Source organism: Actinia tenebrosa, unplaced genomic scaffold, assembly GCF_029948245.1.
Source record: "Actinia tenebrosa isolate PJP-AT-01 unplaced genomic scaffold, QUT_ActTen_1.0 PGA_scaffold10__47_contigs__length_13832649, whole genome shotgun sequence".
Taxonomy (NCBI): Eukaryota; Metazoa; Cnidaria; class Anthozoa; order Actiniaria; family Actiniidae; genus Actinia; species Actinia tenebrosa.
The window spans coordinates 2957978-2979900 of record NW_028292570.1 but is presented as its reverse complement, the minus strand read 5'-3'; the positions used below and the strand labels follow the sequence as shown (position 1 = coordinate 2979900).

Below are 21923 nucleotides of genomic sequence, written 5' to 3'. Positions count from 1 at the left end.
TAAATGAAAGTCGAGAGAAAAAGTAGGTGCCTGTTCAATTAATGAAGTTACTTCTATTTAAAAGTTGAGTGATAAGATGAGTAAAAGGAAATCGCTTCTTAGAGGAGGTCACTTATTTAAGAGTCAAAGTCATTCAAGGATAGTTGGTTAAAAGCCTTTTCTAAGAGATTTGGTCGCTTCAAAGAGGTGGTCGGAAGGCTAAGCTAAGGAAGGTGGTCGCTCCGATACTAGTGGTGAAAAGACTTATTTTAAAAAGGTGGTCGCTTCAAAGAGGTGGTCGAAAGGCTGATCAAAAATTTCAGGCCAGAGCTTAATATAAAATTTTAGCTTCGTTGTTTGTTGTGCACATTTCAGACCATGCGATGCCACTCTTAACAGAGGTGGTCGCTTCACACAGGTGCCCGTTGTATGCAACACTTCTTAGATTTCCATATCATAAATAATAAATTTCAATACATAATTTTTTCTTTTTAATATGCTTTTTTAAATATAAGTATTTGTTAATAGTTATTAATTATTACAGCGGTTCTAATTTGTACTATATTTTATAATTTTGTCAAACGAGTAGAACTGGGACTATAACCTTTATCCTAGATTGGTAGCGCATCCTAATTTTCTATAGTTAACTACTCTGTTATAACGTTTATTCGTTATTCAACTTGTAGATACTTCGCACAGAACAAGGCACAGTTTTAGGCAAAACATTCTTCCATTTCAAAACTCTTGTGAATATAAATTTCCGAGTTATATCTACGTGCGTTCATATCGTTCGAACTGTCGAGTAGAAAAGAAAGGAATATTACTAACTCTAGTCTTTAACTGCATATATGTAAGCTAAGAAGTTTATTCGCAATTTATTTTAAGATCTGGACTAACTACGACAGAAGAAGCAATAAAAATTCTCTGATATAATATTGAAATATTCTAGCTGTGAAAAAAATATATAGTCGCTATTTGCGACGCGCTTTTGCGATAGAGAGATTTCAATCAACCCGAAATGAAGTAGAGTTCAAACCATATATCCGAGGAATAGTATTTGAATGAATCAATTGAAAACAAACAAAAAATATATGAGTTTAGTGCTTTTTTTTTGTGTGCTATCACAAATGATCGATGGCAACAACATTGTGAGTTTTGAAGGTCGTTCTGGTGATGTTACAAGAGACGACTTTTAGCGCAACACTGTTGCATTAAAAGTTGACAATGTGTAACATGTCGCGCGTGGCAACACAAATCGATGGCAACAATGTTGTGCGTTTTGAAGGTCGTTCAAAAACCTGCAACATCTTGCCGCAACAACATATCGTTAAAATTGTAACTGCGCGCCATGTTAACGAGGCCTTTCGTATTGCTGCACCAAAAATCGTTGTTGCGAATCGTTGGCGTTGCGACTCAAGTTACATGAAGCACTGCAGCGTGTAACCTACAGCGCAATTTGAAAAATGTTGCGAGACAAGTTGCAGCAATCGTTGCCAAAAGTAGAATTCCTTTCTACTTTTGGCAACGATTGCGTCCTACGTTGCACCGTCTAGACACTCTTGCAACTTGTGTCGCAACGCTGTTGCGACACAAGTTGCAGAGACAATTGCTCCGTGTAGTCGCACCTTAATGAGGTCTAATAAACCAACTACTTAATTTCACGGGTTGAATGAAATTTCTCTGCCTTGTTTCATCTTTACTCAAGTCGTATCCACTAGTTTGCAGCGGCAGACTAGTCTGTACGTCTCGAAATGTCTGATGAACTGAGCCCTGCTCGATCACCACTTTATAAAAAATCTTAGATATTTTAGAAAATATTTTGGCTTTGAACTGATCTATTTACAAATTAACTCCTCTAATTTTATTTTCTAACGATTCCCTGATAATTATCGAGGCCAATACTCCATTTTACAGTTCCGTTCAGCGACCATGAATATTAGTTTCATGTCGAGGTTGTAGTTGCCGCATACAGAGCGTTTCCACGTGACGTCACAGCGGCCATTATGGGGTACCAAAACAATACATTTTCTGTCCTCCGGGAATTGATCTATGGCTGTCTTCTCACGTGAGTGAAAACGCTCTATAGCAAAACTACATCATGCGAGACAACTACAGACTCGGCTTGGAACCATTATTCGTGATCAATGTACGGAACTTCAAAATGGAGTATTTGTGTGCTAGGCAGCACTCGGCATAGCTTTTCTTCTGAGATTCTGGGAATCGCTAAAGAAAACGCGGTCCCATAGCTCCATCATGAAGGAGTAGCTACCTAAACTAACTGTAACATGGAGGCTATGTAACTAGCGATAAACATAGTGCATTGTGGCCTATCTTGGGTAGTAGAAACAGTTTTTGATCACCATGACTTTTATAAAATTGTTTGTACACAAGCCAGACCACAAATTCACCAAGTTTATCAAACTCAAAAAAAAAAAAAAAAAAAAAAAAAAAAAAAATTCATAGCCTACATGTCACGATGATTTTAGGTAACCTCGCCTTCATGAGGGAGCTATACGACCGCGCTTTCCTTAGAGACCCTCACAGTTTTAGGGCTCAGAAACAGCCACAGCTATCTGCAAAATTGGAAAATATTGACCTAAGTAACTAGTGTGAGAGTAAGTGGTCGATTTTTGCTACTTGTCCGTTTAAACGAGGGTCTTAAAGTAAGAGTAATACTACAGGTGGTCGATAATACAGGTGGTCGCTAAAATATTTACGGCATTATGGTAGACTGGAAGTTTCAAAAAATAGTTTTCAAAAATCATATACGTTGTAAAATTAATTATATAGACCCCTTGCATGCGACGTTCAATCTCCTGAGAATTGGAACCTATTGTTTTGTCCCCCAGATTGAGCTGCATAACGGCAAGATCTTTGCGAGTTTGAGGGACGGTGTCCAAAACATAATAAAACGTACCGCGTATGAAGTGTCGGACACGCATGAGAAACGTTCTGGCACTAAATTACAGGGTTCTACCTGAACAGCAAGTTCTATACGAAAGGCTTCAACTGACACCTAAATACATATGTTATATGAGAAAATAAGATAAGCTACATTAGTAAAAATACACAGGATGATTACTTAAAATCTCGCGCGCTGATTGGTCGAGAAACTTACACTATCACACGATAATCACCTCCAGCGATAATCCAAAATGGCGGCCAGCCGCTTTATTGCTGTTACCGAAAAAAAAAGTCTTTAATCTTCTTTTTTTTGAAAGAATCATCTCTGTATTTATACTAAAACAATTATTTGCCTCAGCCTCAGTGAATATCGAAGAATATTTACCTCGCTGCTCGAAGACTCGCGTCTCGGTAAATATTCCCCGATAATCACTTCGCCTTCGGCGAATAATTGTTAAAAACTGCACTTAGTGATCACGTCACGCATCTACCACATGATCATTTCAACTACACTACACTAGATTCATACAGGTCAGAATTACTTAATATATCAATCACGTGATTTTCACGTGACTTTTTCGAAGGCAGCATTATATTGACTGACGTCGTCACAGGAGTTCTCTTATCTGCTGATGCACCGCTAAAGGAGTCCATACGGCTTAATATTGACCTATTGGCCGGATTCTCCACCTCAGTTTCTTTGATAGGATTTAAAATATTTGCCGCGTTTTCTTTCTTTTCTTTGGATTCGTTATCGAGTTCGAGAGAGTGCGACATCGAAGTGGTACTCCCGCTACCAACGCTACTGATTCCAGAATCCCCGAAAAAAATCGCTCTTGCTCGTCTTCTGTCGGGCGAGGGCAAGCTTGCAGGTCTCTTGGCATGAAGATTTCCCGATAGCTTTTGCTGTAAAGCTTCGTGCCCGTTATAAATCACACTATTATCGCTACGTTGTAACCTGGGCAATGAAGGAGATCCTTGGCGTTTGCTTCTCACAGACGCCTCAGCGGGACCGCTCCCTTTGTCACTTTGGGATCGCGAGCCAGATTTACCATCTAAATCTTCCTTCTCATTTACACTTGTTTGTTCGTCCAAAGAAAGACCACTCGGTTTCCTATCACGTTTTTTGTCGAAATTCCCAATACGGTGAAACACTGAATTTCCGTTATCGGTGTAATCTTTTAAAGTTTCTTCATCTGGTGTAAAATCTTTGTTAACTTCGTCAAGATGCGTGAAGTCTTCGGGAGAGTTTCGTGTGTCATCCGGATAGTTCGATATATGCGGAGTGCTTTCGGTCGAGTCGATACTAATTCTCGGTGCAGCTGCGTAAAATACCAACCCTTCTAAAGCCGTGGGGACAGCGTATAGCGAATACTTTCTTCCCGCTTGGTCTTCTACACGTGATATAGGCCGAAGTTCTACCTCCGAGGGTTTTCGTTTGCCAAATTTGCTGGCGTTTTGAACTTCTCCTACATCCGACGAAGGACTAAAACGACTTGCACTCGTATCGTCAATAAAAGACGATGTACGAGAAGAATCTTTGTGGTGTTCCGCAGAGATCGGTTCTAGGGCCTCTTCAGATTCGTGCCAAGTGGTAATGAACGGCGATGTTGCAGTATCGCGCGTTTTTGTAGTCGGAACATCAAACGACGAAGGAGTGTGAGGTGAATATAATAGGCTGTCATCAGCATTTAGAGGATAATCACCATCAGAGAACGAATATAGCCTCTCCATTTCTGGCACAGAAGAAATCCTATCTAGACCAGAAAGTGAATTGAACCGATTCAGTCCATCAAACGGGTATTGTCTACCGTTAGGCGACGTGATAACCCCTTCAGGGTAACTTGTTCTCTCTTGTTGTCTTTGTTGTGGCATGGAATCAGAAACATGCCTCAAGTATAACTCAGGTCTTTGGCGTCTCTCCAATAACGATTCATTGCGCTCTACATTGTAGTGTGATGACGATCTCTGGTTATACTCCGGGTGTAAATAGCTACTATTTTGAGGTAAATGTTCAAAAGTGGCACTTAATGGTAAACTTATCGCTCGAATGATATGCGGAGAGAGCGGAAATCCTTCGTAAAATGATTCCGGCGGCACTGACGCCGGTCTGTGTAAAGATTGTTTATCTTTGTGCATTGAAATAGATGTAAACGTTTCAACGCTACTCATTTCCGGTTGTTCTTCAGATATAGAAGGGAGGCTGGCATTGGAGACAGAACCAACTGGCGTGCGTCGACCTTTCAAGTACTGATCCTTTAAGTCCATGGAACAAGGTTCTGGAAAATCAGCTTCATGAACGCTTGAGATCAGCGCGGCGACACAATTCTGTGTCTCGTCTTTTCGATAGGGTTGAAACCCACGCTTCTCGGTCTCCACTGATTCAGCGAGAGGCTCTTTAGTTTCCTCTTGAAAGGAGCTTCGCCGCCTTGCTCCGTGTAGATCATGATCTTCTTCCTCTCTTTGGTACGAGGCATTAACGTAACCTGATGGTAGTGACTTAGGACGAACTTTTGATTTTCGTCCCGAGTTTTTTTTCCCATCAGTCGGCGATAACGTATCTGTACTATTATGCACTCCCTCGTCGTCTATCATCTCCGACGAATCTCCGACACTTTCCGACAGTGCTGGTAAAGTTGGCGAGGTGGCTTGATTCAAGACTTTTGCTGGGGAAAGCCTAGAGTGGGTTGAAGAGCCTGGTTCAAGATTTCCACCATTGGCAGGTTGTTCGGCCATGTCAAATGTAAAGACTGCGTGTTGACGAATAAGAGGAGATGAACCACGCCGCTGGCTCAAATGACCGTGGACGGAGAGCGAATCATCCGAGATTTTGGACGTCGAGTCGCTTCTTCCTAATTCTTGCGACGACTTTGTAGGATCACTTAGTGTTTTCCTGGATTCTTTTCGAACAAATTCTCTCATAGGTGTCTCTTCTAAACTCAAGGTTTGGTTCCCGGAAGAAACCCGGTTGAGGTTCGGGTGTTTTGGAGCACGTGACATTTGGTTGAATAGAATTACGCTTTCCCGTCGTGCATTGCGCGCCTTGTCGTTAGCTTTGCTTTCAATCCCTTGTTCCGTGCGATCAGAATCTGAGCGCAACAGGACCTCCGCAGAGTGTGCCTTCATGTAATGCTGACAGTTCTCACAGCTTAGCGAAGAAAAGAACTCCTTTCCCTTTTCTTTCGGTTCGCTTTTCTCGGTGCTATTGTCGGCAGATAGAGTCTTGCGTTGCTTATTTTTATTCAGTGCCTTATTCTGCCAGTGCTTGGCTGTGAACCCCACAATATAGAGACTACCCCGACGACCTCTGCGTCCTCTCGGAGAGCCGGCAGAGTCGACTGATAAAGATTTAGCAGGGATGCCACGCAGCTTAGCGATTGGGGATTTAGGATCTGTGGTAATGCTTTGGCTATGACTGAGCTTGGATGACACAGGTGACACAGGTGGGGTCGATAATTGCTCTTTCAAGTCGGAGGTTGACTCAGGAGGGCTTGTAGGCAGCGCAACTTGTGGAATGGCCGTCACTTGTGCTAGTAATTGGCTTCGATTGCTTGATATTTCTTTGAGTTCCATATCATTACTACGAGCACTTGAAATTGCTAGATTGCCACCTCTGAGTGGCTGAGGTGGTGACGTGAGGGACTGTCTAGGGGTGGGACGGGGGACGGACGCATGTGGCGTGCCATTGAAATTCCTTGGTGACCAACTGCGATAAGAGTTAAGTTGAGCTTGGTTTGGGCTCCGTCGATCTGAATTACGCAGGGATCTCCGCGTTAAGCTAGCAATGTTCTCATCATCATCGTCCTTCGACCCGTCACGCATCAGTTGGGTGATAACATTTTTTTTTGTATTCGTTGACAGCAAACGGTTGCGCAACACGCAGCGCGCTTGCCGCTCCAAAGATCAGCGGTCGCTTTTTTCGCGGAAGCTTCATCCGGGCCTTAGCGTGAGAGTAATACAACGAGAAGTTACTCACAATGACCGGTACGGGGAGAGCAATCATTAAGACACCGCTGATTGCACAAAGTGAGCCTATGATTTTCCCCTGTAGAGATCTTGGCACCATGTCACCATATCCAAGCGTCGTCATAGTAACAACCGCCCACCAAAATCCATCAGGTATGGTCTTAAAATACGTGTTAGGCACGTCTTTCTCGGCGTAATATATCACGCTAGAAAATATAATCACTCCAATGGAGAGAAAGAAGACTAGAAGGAACAGTTCGCTACAGCTCGACTTGAGGGTGTGGCCGAGGATTTGTAGTCCATAGGAATGGCGGGAAAGTTTAAAGATCCTGAACACGCGAATCAGTCTCACTACTCGAAGAACAACAATTGTCTTTATGTTTGACTTACTCAGAAACAATTGAAGATAGAACGGTAAAATGGCGCCAAAATCGATCCAGTTCATCGGTTTCTTGAAAAATGATAGTTTATTTGGACAGAATATTAACCTAACGACCAATTCTAGTGTGAAAACAGCGACGCAGATGACTTCAATTATGTAAATCACTTTTGAAGGGGTAGTGTTCTCGTCGTTGAAGTAGGGAATAGTCTCCAAGCAGAATATTGCGACGGAGGTGATGATGAAAAAAAGGGTCAGAAACGCCACAATCTGTAATGAAAAGAGATAGGGAAATGTAAGCTAGAACTGAGGAAAAATTGATAAAAAGTTGTAATAATGATGCTAATAAAGCTAAAAATTATATATCTATTATTTAAATATTTAGCGAAAGAAAAGAGAACAAGTCGAACAGGCCGTCGGTCTGTCAGTCTTTCGGTCCCTCAAAAATGACAGTATAGGTGTACCCCACAGATTCATCTTCGGCCCAAAGAGAAAAACGTAAGAGAATTACGAAAAATATGCGTAAATATAAAATTAATCTAATAGTCCCCTTCACAGTTGCCTTCACCATCTTGAATTCACCTTTTCGGCGCTACCTTGGATTGTGTTACGGTCACCAAAAAGTTCGGACATCGTTCTCGGATTTCCATACAAATTCACTGACTTTAAAGAGAAAATTTAGGTAGATTTCTTAAAAGCAGTAAGAAAAAAAAGTTTCAATCAAGCCAGAAAAATGATTATTTACTTGTATTTAGAGTGACCGTAACACAATCTAAAACAATTTATACACCGTGACGGCTAATGCCGAAAAGGTGAATTGTACTAAGTTTAAGAGTTATTATTCCAGGGATTCATACAAATCTTTTAGTACACCCCATTAAAAAAAAAAAAAAAAAAAAAAAAAAAAAGAGATAATCACACATATATCATAGTCTTATCAAAACAATCCAAAATTTTCTTTTAAAAAGATAAGTATGAAGGCCAATAACGCGGGGTGCCACGAGAGTCATTTTGGGACCAAGGAAAAAATAATTATTACAGTTTTCTACTAAATCAAATTTGTCTTACGATTTTCTTTCAAAAAGATAAGTATGATGTGAAGGGGCCCACCCGGCCAATTATGTGGGGTGCCACAGGGGTCATCTTCGGACCAACGTAAAACAAAAGATAATCAAGATAAAGCTAATTACAGACTTACAACAAACTGAATGAAAGTCAGAAAAAATATAACTTTGAATGATTCATTATTCAAGAATTTAATTATGTGGTGAGCCCCACTGAGATATTTTCGGACAAAGAGGGAACAAATTGCGAAATGATCACGAAAACAAAATATAATAAAGTTAAATAGTTAATTGAATTTTGCTTTAAATTGTGTCCTTACATTGATTTGTTTTACTCAAAAAGAAAAAGAAATCATAAGAAACATGATATAGATAAATGTATATATATTAAAGTGAACCTATGAACGTTCATTAATAAATATAATCACAATATGGTGTGCCCCACTGTGACAGATTCGGACCAATTATAGTAAAAGAAGAAAAATAACATTGATATAGGGATATTTCATATTTGAAAAACTATAGGAGCAGATGTATGTTGCGATGTTTAGTTTGAGTGCATGACGTCACAGACTCCTATAAAAATTCGTTAAAATACAATACTTCCCATCCGAATATCAGGAAAAAACTTTAACCAGTGATTACTAGACCTTTAAGGGTTATTCCAGTAAAGGTTTCAGCCGAATTAAAATTTGGATGATTTTCGTGTTAGTACCCCTTTAAAGAAGACCGTCTTTAGAAAATGGACGTCTAATATGTCAAAGTGTTCTTGCCGAGAATATGTGATCTATTATCAAAGAGCTTAGCTAATAAGTTAAAGGCGCCGGCTTCCGAAAGAAAAATCATTTCCCCTGAGAAACCTCAATTAAAACGATTCAGACGATATTTTATTTAGTGTGTTAATAACCAAGCAAGCGCATCTGTTTGTACAGCGATCAAAATAAGGTAAATTCTAGAATATCGTATGTGTTAATAATGGTACTATAATGATTTGAACGTTAATTAAAACATTGTCGGGTGCTTTATAATTCACCTTTTCGGCGACAGCCGTCACGTCGTAAACACTTTGTTGGATCGTGTTACTGTCACCAAAAAGTTCGGACATCGTTCTCGGATTTCCGTAAAAATTCACTGAGTTTAAAGAGAAACTTTAGATAGATTTCTTTAGTTAGCTATCTTAACAGCAATACGAAAAGCTTCAAACAAGTTAGAAAAATTTTTTACTTGTATTTAGAGATTTAACTAAACAAACCAAGCAAATAGTTCATTTAAAGTCAGTACATTTGTCCGGAAATCCGAGAACAATGTCCGAACTTCTTGGTGACCGTAACACAACCCAACACAATTTATACCACGTGACGGCTAGCGCCGAAAAGGAGAATTCTTTATTTCTTTCCTTTTTTTTTTTCATTCTTACGTTCGTTAGTTCTTTCTCTATCTTTCATCTTTTTCTCTATTATCCCAAGAACATCAGCTCGATTTTTCCCGTTGTGATTCCCAAGCTTGCTTTTCTTCTGCGAATTACGATTCTTTTTTTGCTTCCCTATTGTACTTTTAACACCATGTGGTCTCGCCTCGAAGCGCTCAAAGGAATATTTGTCAAAACGAACAGTTCCTAATACCCAGTCTCCTATTTCATAATATCTCACGGTAATCAAAATGGCGGTTGGTGACTAATTAAGACAACACCGATTTCGCTTACTTTTATGCTTTGTTTTTAATAATTTTAACTGCTGATAGGGCAAGAGGAAGCTTTTCTGGTACAAGTAACATATATTTTTTCAAAATAAAGTTATAATTCAAAAATGTTAACTCGAAATACGACTCCATTTTGAAATTCATCATGAAACTTTTAGCGATGCAACAAAAATGCTTCTGACTGGTTAATAGTAACCGGAAGTGCGTGCGAGAGATCACCTGGCAAAATCTGACAAGCTTTCTTTACATTTAAATGCTAGCACTTCCAACAATCCCCCGAGGGGTTTTCTTTCTGCATACGGTCTATATAGAACTCCTTTCCTCAGTATGAGGAGGATAAAAAGGAGAGATATAAGTGTTTTGGAAATTGAATCACCTCAAAGAAAAGACTGAACAAATAATTCTAAAAAGCCTAACATTTATGAAAGGGTATAACAATAAATACAAATTATTTTACGTTTCATTTATTCTGTGTGCGTTAATAAGCCTTATATTCTGTTTCCTCTTCCAAAGAAAAGAAAAGAAAATGACGAGTCTAGACTTCATGGAGTATTCGCGGAAATGAATATATAGATGATCTATTCTTTTGTTTTGACTCCGTTTCCATAAAAGAACGTTCTAGCGATTTTTTCGTGTGCCCCGAAGGAAGAAATAGAACTGTAATCGCCTTAAAGTTTACATGGTACATAACAATTATCTAAACAATGAATAGGAATAATTGTAATAATAAAAATCGTAGTTATATCGATAATTTATATCTTTATATCTGAAAGGAGTACTAAAAAGAAAACAAAAAGAAAAAAGAGAAAAAAAGGAAGAATGAGATAAAAAGAAAAAAAAAAAAGAACTGGGAAAAAAATAAGAAAGAAAAGAAAGAAAAAAATAATCATTCGAAATCAAATTAAGAGACAACGTAAGTAACTTAAAAAATAATATCAAAATACTCAATACATCCCGCCAGTACGGCTGCCGTCTTCCAAATATCAAACCTTCACGTCTCAAGCAAAAAGAAATCTTTTGTTTCATCCTTCGAAAGAGACATTCGTCTAGGAAAATCTTGGTATCCTGAAAAAACTTTACAAGTAAATTCTTTACCATTATTTATTATGGACAGAATCGCCGAAAAAATCGCCGCAAAACTCGCTAGTGTAAACGGGGCTTAAGGATCATTCCAGTTCGATAAAGATCGATTTTTTATATTTCCTTAACATTGAATGCGATCAGGTAAATGCAATCACCCCTGGAAATTTTAGACAATAGTAAAATTGAAGTAAAAGAGACATTAGTCTACAGAAGGCGCCTAGTCTGTGAGAAAGATTATTGGTGTAAACAGAGTGGTTAGGTGCGTCAGAGAAAGCTATGATATTATTCGTAGACATTGAAAAATTGAACAGACGATTGTCGCTGTGTCTTACCTAAAACGTATGGAATTACATAGAACTTTCCGTCATTAAGTGAGTGAGAGAAGATTTATTGATAGCATATACATGAGGTATCTTATAGCACTTTTATCATTTACTTAATTATTATCTATGAATGTCAAGGTACTATTTGTACACTTCGAGCTCGTTGTATAGAGCATGCGTGTCATGGCTATCGTGTAGCTTATTCGAATGAGGATAAAGAAAGAGAGAAGGAAAGAAAGAAAGAATGAATGAATGAAAGAAAGAAAGAAAGAAAGAAAAAAAAAGAAAGAGAGAAAGAGAAAGAGAAAGAGAAAGAGAAAGAGAAAGAATGAATGAAAGAATGAATGAAAGGAAGAATGGAAGAAGAAAGAAGAGGAAGAAGGACGATGCTCGAAGGAAGAAGACCCGAAGAAAGAAGGAAGAATGATCCTCCCCCTCCCGGCGGCCGCTCCCGCCCGCACGACCGAAGCCCGCCCTAGCCCGCATAATATGAATGAAGCCCCCAATAAGCATGTGCTAAGGAGAAACGAGAAAAAAACAAAAAAAAAACCAGAAACAAAAAGGTCCAGTCCTTCCCTTTCTCGTTGCAACATAATTAAAACAAATACGCCCCGAGGATGGCGCAAATTACTCACGTGACTGCATTTTAAATATTTCATTTCCGTTAAATCGGATTTGATGTTTACATTTTTTACATCAAAATCATAATCATTTTCTCAAACCATATAAAATGCTGTTTGTCGTTTATGTATACTTCAAAATTCTTCGTTTTTACTTCCTAAAGGGTTTACATTTTGTTCAAATTCAAATAAATTTCGTTCGTATCCCCTGTGATATTTTTTAAAAACACCTTTAATGACTCAACATCCGTTTGACATCCTAACTTAAGAGGATTACACTTTGATCTGAAGTAAAACGAAGGAAAAACACTTAAAGGGGCTGTTAGCACAAAGTTAGCGTGACCCACTGCTAACTTTTATTGTTTTTGGTGTCCCCTGGTCAAAGATAACAAAAGACTTGTCCCTAGCACCAGGGTCACCCTACCTTATGTGAACAGTCTCTCATTAGGTAGGGCGACCCTACTGCTAGGACTACCTCTTTTGGTGTCTCCTGGGAAAAGAAGAAGAATACTTGTCCCTAGTACCAGGGTCACCCTACCTTCATGTTGACGGTCTCCCATAAGGTAGGGTGACCCTTCAGCTAGGACTACCTGTTGTTTTTGGTATCTCCTGGGAAAGAAAGCAGAAGACTTGTCCCTAGCACCAGGGTCACCCTACCTTTATGTAAAGCGGGTTTATATTCTAATGTGGCCGATTTGAAGTTAATAATAAATACTGAGGAACACATTAAAAATATTACAGCCGTTTTTTTAAAAGAAGGGAGCCGCGAATCCCCAAAGCTAATAACTTTAATGGGTTTTGTTTTTGTTTTTGTTTTAATTAAGGCTTTAAAGTGAAAATTCGTATTTCTTGTCAATGTTCAAAGTCAAATTATTTAGGAAAAATTAGAAAAATTCAAAGATTTTTCGAAGAAATAAATTTGTTTCAAATTAATGGTAAAATATGAAAAATGTTTGGAAAAATTAGATAAATATTCAAAACTATTATGAAAAAAAAAAAAAAAAAAGAAATATATACACCGATAAGCTTAAACATAGGGATGTAGTTATGTGGACAAAGCGAAACGGTTTTGATTTGATTTTGGTTTTAAGCGTCTAAAATGATCTGGAAAAGATTCGAAGATTCAATGAATTTTACAAAGAAGATTTGTTCAATTGGCAAGTACACTAAAAAAGGGGCTTGCAAAGAATTAGTTTTTGTTAATGAATTTTGATTATAAAAAGATAGTTAAATTGAAATCACGAGATTGATATCATTAAGGCGAATGCCATGCAGCACGCTTTTCAGTTCAGAGATCTTTGATGGAAATATAATGCTCTGATAAGGTCTTTATTTGCTGCTCCAGATGTTGCCTTATCGATGGGGATTGTGGAAATACGAACTGGTGTCTAGTGTCTCTTATCGTGTAGTTTTACCGTGGCGCTTATTCAGTGTTGATCAGAAGCAGTTGGGAAAAGGAAAGGAAAGGAAAGGAATGGAAAGGAAAGGAAAGGAAAGGAAAGGAAAGTAAAGTAAAGTAAAGTAAAGTAAAGTAAAGTAAAGTAAAGTAAAGTAAAGTAAAGTAAAGTAAAGTAAAGTAAAGTAAAGTAAAGTAAAGTAAAGTAAAGTAAAGGAAAGGAATAGTTATCGCACTTGAAAATATTTTCGCCCCACTGTCTGAGAGAACCAGAATCACCTGTCATCGATTTAGTCTCTAATTGCACTTCAATCTGCCAAACTGGGCGCTAACCATGGCTAATATAACTCATATTGATTTCCGCGATTCAAGCATGTGCCTCAGGTGATCCAGCCTTTCTCCACTCGATTAGCATGTCAATATGTAACTTACTCTGAAGCAATGAAATTCTAGAAGCGAACTAATTAAAAAAAGGGATGGACAGGATGGGAGAGGAGGAAGGACTGGTACGAGTAGTTATCCTTCGTAAACATGCATCAAGAGAACGCGCTACTGCTCTAAGCGCATGCTCAAGGAGTCAAAAAGTGGGCCTATATTTTGTGAAAAAGTTGCTATATTTTAATTGCATTTTTCTTATCACGCACAATTTTCATTAAATATTCAACAGCAAGAAGCGTTAAGCTAATCCCTAAATCAAATATATCAAAATACTGTATAGCAGTTTTAGCTTATATCAGTAGCTCGAACTCTTGATGCACGTGACTGATTTCGAATCAAGGGCGGTGTAGGGGTAGTGCACTCGAGGGGTCTCGGGTGTGATTCCTGGACTCAACACATACATTATTGAACCCAAGGGTGGTGTAGTGGTAGTGCACTCACCTCTCACTTCTGGGGTCTAGGGTGTGATTCCTGGACTCAACATCACATACATTAGTGAACCAAGGGTGGTGTAGTGGTGGTACACTCACCTCTTACCTCTGGGGTCTAGGGTGTGATTCCTGGACTCAACATCACATACATTAGTGAATCAAGGGTGGTGTAGTGGTGGTACACTCACCTCTTACCTCTGGGGTCTAGGGTGTGATTCCTGGACTCAACATCACATACATTAGTGAATCAAGGGTGGTGTAGTGGTGGTACACTCACCTCTCACCTCTGGGGTCTAGGGTGTGATTCCTGGACTCAACATCACATACATTAGTGAACCAAGGGTGGTGTAGTGGTGGTACACTCACCTCTTACCTCTGGGGTCTAGGGTGTGATTCCTGGACTCAACATCACATACATTAGTGAATCAAGGGTGGTGTAGTGGTGGTACACTCACCTCTTACCTCTGGGGTCTAGGGTGTGATTCCTGGACTCAACATCACATACATTAGTGAATCAAGGGTGGTGTAGTGGTGGTACACTCACCTCTTACCTCTGGGGTCTAGGGTGTGATTCCTGGACTCAACATCACATACATTAGTGAACCTAGGGTGGTGTAGTGGTGGTACACTCACCTCTTACCTCTGGGGTCTAGGGTGTGATTCCTGGACTCAACATCACATACATTAGTGAATCAAGGGTGGTGTAGTGGTGGTACACTCACCTCTTACCTCTGGGGTCTAGGGTGTGATTCCTGGACTCAACATCACATACATTAGTGAATCAAGGGTGGTGTAGTGGTGGTACACTCACCTCTCACCTCTGGGGTCTAGGGTGTGATTCCTGGACTCAACATCACATACATTAGTGAACCAAGGGTGGTGTAGTGGTGGTACACTCACCTCTTACCTCTGGGGTCTAGGGTGTGATTCCTGGACTCAACATCACATACATTAGTGAATCAAGGGTGGTGTAGTGGTGGTACACTCACCTCTTACCTCTGGGCTCTAGGGTGTGATTCCTGGACTCAACATCACATACATTAGTGAATCAAGGGTGGTGTAGTGGTGGTACACTCACCTCTTACCTCTGGGGTCTAGGGTGTGATTCCTGGACTCAACATCACATACATTAGTGAATCAAGGGTGGTGTAGTGGTGGTACACTCACCTCTTACCTCTGGGGTCTAGGGTGTGATTCCTGGACTCAACATCACATACGTTAGTGAATCAAGGGTGGTGTAGTGGTGGTACACTCACCTCTTACCTCTGGGGTCTAGGGTGTGATTCCTGGACTCAACATCACATACATTAGTGAATCAAGGGTGGTGTAGTGGTGGTACACTCACCTCTTACCTCTGGGGTCTCAGGTTCAATTCCCAGATTCCACGGCCAACTCACAGATCAAACCCTGAAACAACCTCTGGGCTGATGTAAGTCAGGGCATGGCCAACTCACAGATCAAACCCTGAAACAACCTCTGGGCTGATGTAAGTCAGGGCATGGCCAACTTACAGATCAAACCCTGAAACAACCTCTGGGCTGATCTAAGTCAGGACATGGCTAACTCACAGATCAAACCCTGAAACAACCTCTGGGGTGATCTAAGTCAGGGCATGGCTAACTAACAGATCAAATTGGAAATAAGCACGTACGGTTTTGCGGAGAGACGAAAACCGGAGAACCCGGTCCACGAACCAAGGGAGAGACCTAACAAACTTTACTCACATGTGATAATGAGTTCAGGAATCGATCCGCCACCCTTGGTGCTACATATGCGAGCGTGCAGCAATTAGAGAGCATACATTAGACTGATAACTAGACGAAAACATGCTCTCCATTTCGTCGTTTTCCTGTCATCGAAAATATTTATAGAAAAGATAGGTTTCTTATGAAGCCGATTCATTATTATCGAAGAACGTATTCACGATGTCGCCCGCATAGAAGCTCTTTGATCTTGAACTTAAAACGTTTGAGTGAATAAATATGCTTGCCTTAAAAGGTTTTATGTAATAGCCTCGTAAAAATGTCAAGGAGTGAACCAAATTGATGAGGCTATAACACGATATCGCGATGAAAATGACAATGAACTTTGATAATGTTTCTGTAATTTTCTAGATACTGGAATCGTGCGCTTATTCACGTATGAATAAAGACGGGCGATTCTTGCAGCGATTCATAGATGCGATTTTTCCGGCGGTTTTGGTTACAGTTAAGAATGGTTAACTGGATTAACAGAGGTAAAGTTTTATTCCAGACACAAAAATTTCCTTGCTCCTCCAGGAGCGAATGACAAAATTTATTATATTTTTAAAAATCGCACCTGAAATCGCTCATGTAAACGGGCCTGAAGACGGAAGTCATATTAGTTTTCACGATGAAAACCAACCCTCCCTCCTTCAAAAGTTTTATGCGTAAGAAAATATTACTACTCCCTCACCCCAAATTACAAAAATTACAGCCCCCACCCCTTCCCCCCGAAAGAAGATGACATACAATCAAAAATATATGCAAAATTAGTCGAGATATTTAACTTTTTATCATTAAAAAAAGAGATAAAAGAAACGATTTTCTTAACGAAACAAAAACTAGTTCCGGGATTAACCTTAGAAGGAGTTAGGGAATTAGTACAGATATAACAGATACTATAACAGTGTAACGAAGTTTGTTTTAGCTTATATCTGGACTTCAATAATCAGTGTAGAAAGAAAGAAAGAGAGAGAGAAAGAAAGAACTGAAAGAGATATAGAATGAAAGGAAGGAAGAAAGAGAGAAAGGAAGGAAGAAAGAGAGAAAGAAAGAAAGAGAGAGAGAAAGAAAGAGAGAGAGAAAGAAAGAGATAGAAAGCCACGCTCACCACTTCATCCGTGCTACCCTCCCCCCCCCTCCCCCTCTCCTCACTCCTCACCCCCCTCCTCCCTCCCGTCTCCTACCCGCGCTCCGCCGCACCGCTCGCGAAGAAAGAAAGAAAGAAAGAAATGATTGTATAAAATTTATTGCTTTACTTGATAATATTCATTATCTCAAAGCAAGATCAAAGTAAATAAGTAGATTCTTAATTCAAATTCTTCAACGAGAGAACAAATCTAATACTTAAGTAAATAAAGTACTTCCATTAAACCTTATCGGATTTAAGAACTATTTCAAATGGATTTATTAGCAGGAGAATTGGAGTTTTATATTTTTTAAAAAGGTTTCACTGAGTAGACTTGAGGAAAGTGCTGGAATTACTGTTTTCGAATAAATAAAGTTTAAAAAACGGAAATCAATATTAATTGATTTTTTAGAAGTTGTTTTTATATTGGTTATTATTATTCACGTTTTGCTTTTACTATTATCATGATGGTGGGGATGTTGATGATGATGATTGTGATGTTGATGATGATGATGATAATGGTTGTGCAACGATGTTGTTGTTGATGATGATAGTGATGGTTGTGCGACGATTATGGTGATGTTGGTGGTGAGACATGTTGTTGATGATGATTGTGATGTTAATGATGTTGATGTTGATGATAATGGTGATGGTTGTGCAACGATGTTGTTGTTGATGATAATGGTGATGGTTGTGCGACGATTATGGTGATGTTGGTGGTGAGACATGTTGTTGATGATGATTGTGATGTTAATGATATTGATGATGATAGTGATGGTTGCGCGACGATTATGGTGATGTTGGTGATGAGACATGTTGATGATGATGATGATTGTGATATTAATGATATTGATGATGATGATGATGGTGGTTGTGCAACGATGATGATGATGTTGGTGATGATACATGTTGATGATGATTGTGATATTAATGATATTGGTGATGATGATGGTGGTTGTGCGACGATGAGGTTGTTGTTGATGATACATGTTGATGATGATGATTGTGATATTAATGATGATGATGATGGTTATGCAACGATTAGGCTGGTGATGATACATGATGATGATGACGATACATGGTGATGATGATGATGATACCAAATGATGGAGATGAAGATGAAAATGAAAAAAATAAAACTGTCATCAACAACGTTCTTTATGATTTAACGGAAAATCTCTTGTTCAAAATGATTTTTTTAAATTCAAAATCTGACATTTATAATTAGTTGCCAATATCCTTTGACATTGACCAAACGAATTGAATTAAAAGGATATTATCTCAAAATTACAAATATATTCCATGATAAATCCCCATTTCCTTAAAAAAAAGCAGCTTAACATTGAATCTAAAATGTCGTCGTAAAAAATCTTATCAGTTTAAACTTCATTCAATTTAAATAAAGAGGAATTATTTTCAAAGCTGATTTGTAAACTTAATTTTCTTTAAAAAAATATGACATTATTGCAGGCATCCCAGCCACTTTTTAGACAAATTTGATAGGAAATATAGGCTGTGCAAGTTCTAAATATAGGAATATAGGATTTTTTCCCAAAAATATATGCACTTTATAGGAGCTAAGATAGCTTTTCGGTGGCGTAACCAGGGATCGACCATAAAAAAAAAACAGAACCAAAAAAAAAAAAAAAAAGAAAAAAAAAAAAAAGAAAAAAAAAGAAAAAAAAAAGGGGGGGACCATTTTATTTCCTTCGCCAAATGTGCTAAACAGTGTAGCATATAAATGTATCAATCAGCAGTCGTCCTATTTATAGGAAATAAAGGAGGTTTTCTTTAAATATAGGCTCTTTATAGGATTCCATACAAATTATAGGAAATATAGGATATATAGGAGATCTGGGATGCCTGTTATTGTTTTAAGAAGATGAGTAAACGAAAACAGCCATGCATAAAATGAATAATTTTCGAAGAAATATCAAGCTAAACTATAAGCATATTCATTTTATATCTCGTGTAGTTTTTGAATTTGAAAAATATAAGGTTGCACAAAAAGGAAATATTTTGCGATTGGTGTCAACAAACTTAAGATATTTTACAAAGTTTTTAGTCCATTAAGGTAGAATGATATAGTAAGTATGAATATAGAAAATAAATTTATAATATAGATTGTCAAAAGCTTTCAACGGCTATTACACTGATTGACTTAAAAATATATTCATACTGCGATGATTACGAGTCTTGAAAAAAACCGATTTAAACTGGATAAAGAACCTGTTTTCCATTAATAATTTAGTGTTTTGAAAAAACAGCAACATACAGCTTTCCAAGAGGTTTAAATAACAACATTACCAACCGTAAAAAAATCATCATGGAATTGTATCCCCCCCAAAAGAATTACCGGATTAAAAAAATTAGAAAAGCTTGAATAAAACGAGAGATATGTTTTTCCCGCCAATAAAATTGATAGACGCGCGCGGGTGGCAATGTTCTGCGCATGCTCAGAGTACCCTCAAGGGCATTAGCTATCAATTAATGCTGGATTAAACGTTTTGGGTTTTAACAAACGCATACATCGATATTGCAGTCCTAATATCTTGAGAAGAACTCTCCAATTTTTATGTTTACATCTTTAATCCATGAAACGCTTAAAAGGAAGAAGCTTTTGTTTGTGACTTTCCGGGTAATACGAAGCGCTGTCAGCCGATTAATGAGGCAAAAGTCTTAAGCCTCGATTATTTCAGAATAAGTGATTCGTTAGTCAAAATGGCGGGTTTGCTTTCATCATGCTTTCAAATCCTAAACGCATTAATAATAATGATCAAAATGTATTTTTTTAATGTATAATATATTGAAAAGAAAAAGAAAAAAACACAGTTGTTTTTCGCAAATTCGATTCGCATGAGCTTGACCTGATGCCAATTTTTTTTAAACGAATTTGCTTTTACTAAACGATGTTTTTGAAGCTTTAAGTAAAATCACAAACAATCCATAAATTCGACGTCCTTACTCAGACAGACTGAGATTTGTACAATGCAAAACCACAAAGATCTTAGACAACCAAATTGAAGTGAGATTTTGAGCACGTAAGCTGTGGAAATCCTCGAAATATCCCAAATATAACTCCGCAAATATTTTTCGCTAACAAACAAAATAACAGATAAATAAGCCAGTTAAAATTTCGTCTCAAGTTATAAAGACACGAGTTGTAGATGGAAAAAAAGACACTCGCTATAAAGATGTTACCGTTGTTGATAGGAAATCGCTCGCATTACACAACTCAAAAAATTACGACACCTTCCATGCCCACGCTTTAACAGCTCACAATTCAAACCGTCTATCAATAGACTAAGGATTTTCAATTCATATAATCTACTACACATAGTAACACTAGTCACTAGGCGAAACTATAAACACGGTTCTCAAAGACCTTCTTTCTCGGCTACAACTGTGCGAAAGAGAACGCTCGCTACACTAAAATCACATGACGGAAATTTTCTCTATTTTTTAGGGTTTAAAAAAAGGTGCTGTTTTTGTTGTTGTCGTCTGGTTATGCAACGATTTTTTTATTGAATAATGCAGTCCTATTGACTTGGGGAGAGTTATTTAACAGGTACGCGTTACCCTCAGTAAATTAAACGGGAAAAATAATTAGTAAACAAGCTTACCTGTGCGGGTATCGACGAGTAAGGTTCCTCGAACAGAGTCCAAACTTTAGGCTGGTACCTCTTCCACCATGTTCTATTTCTCCTCCGTATTGAATCGGCTACAAGCCCGTAAACTGTCATATCCATATCTTCAACGCTTTCTCCATCAGAACTCCCCCCTTCAAAAGGGTCTAATTGTGCTTGTGCTTCTCTGTGTTTCTTAAAATTTAACCAACAACACGGCTCCACCTGCAGTTCATCTATACCCCAGAACATGAGCTCCTCCTCAAACAGGGGTCCGCAAACATCATTCGGACAGTGTAGCTTCCCAGTTCGATAAAAATTCAAAACATGAGAGAAAACTCCGGGATGACGATCAAAGAAATATTCAGATGTGTTTGGGTCATACTCCGCCAGTTGAGTTGGATTTTCAGTTATCCAATAAAGTCGTGTATCGGGGATGCTTTTTAGAGTATTAATATAAGTCTCGTGTCGTTGACCTCCAACATTAATAACAACTTTTTCATTTGTATTTGTTTGTTCCCCATCGAATGAATGACTATATTCCATTCTATTATTTGTGTAGTAATCAAAATCTTGTACTACACAGGGCTGTATTTCCAAGGAAAAACTGGTGTGTATTATTCATCGAGCGCCAGTTCCCCCACAATGAAGACTCACATGTTTTCAAAACATAAATATGGCTCGTTGAAATTCGCTTTCCGTGGAAAATTTAGGTAGGATGAGAGTAATGCTTCCTATAACGTCTTCACTTGTTGTAGACAGAGAAGTTACGAGAACAGCTTTGATCGACCGAAATTGAGTTTGATAGATCCGCGATTACAACGAGACTGATGAATGTACGTAATGGACATTTATACACATGTAAAAATGGTCTTGCCGTATCTGTCAAATCGTAGCTACGAAACAAAATAAAAAAATTTAAATACGAAACAGGACATATTATTGACAAAGAAAAAAAATGAATTACTGTTTTAGGAATAAAGATATGTTATTATGGAATCCACCTTAGTCCACCAACCTCGAAATGTCAATTCTTCAATTAGTTTCACAATGAATTTTCTCGTGTGGGGATTCAATCTTGCTTTGCAAAATATTCCTCATATCATATGGCCTGTATCTTTGCATACTACGATAATTAGTAAGTA

The 21923-nt window shown here is 38.4% G+C and overlaps 1 protein-coding gene across 1 annotated transcript; it reads right to left on the bottom strand.

Moving 5' to 3' along the window:
- Positions 1–470: 470 nt before the first annotated feature.
- On the bottom strand, positions 471–21668 carry LOC116295848 (uncharacterized). The gene is given in 3 exon segments (XM_031703802.2): positions 471–6702; positions 6704–7498; positions 20776–21668. Coding segments are annotated over 3 exon segments (4656 nt in total). The 5' UTR covers positions 21325–21668; the 3' UTR covers positions 471–3390.
- Between the last annotated feature and the right edge of the window lie 255 nt (positions 21669–21923).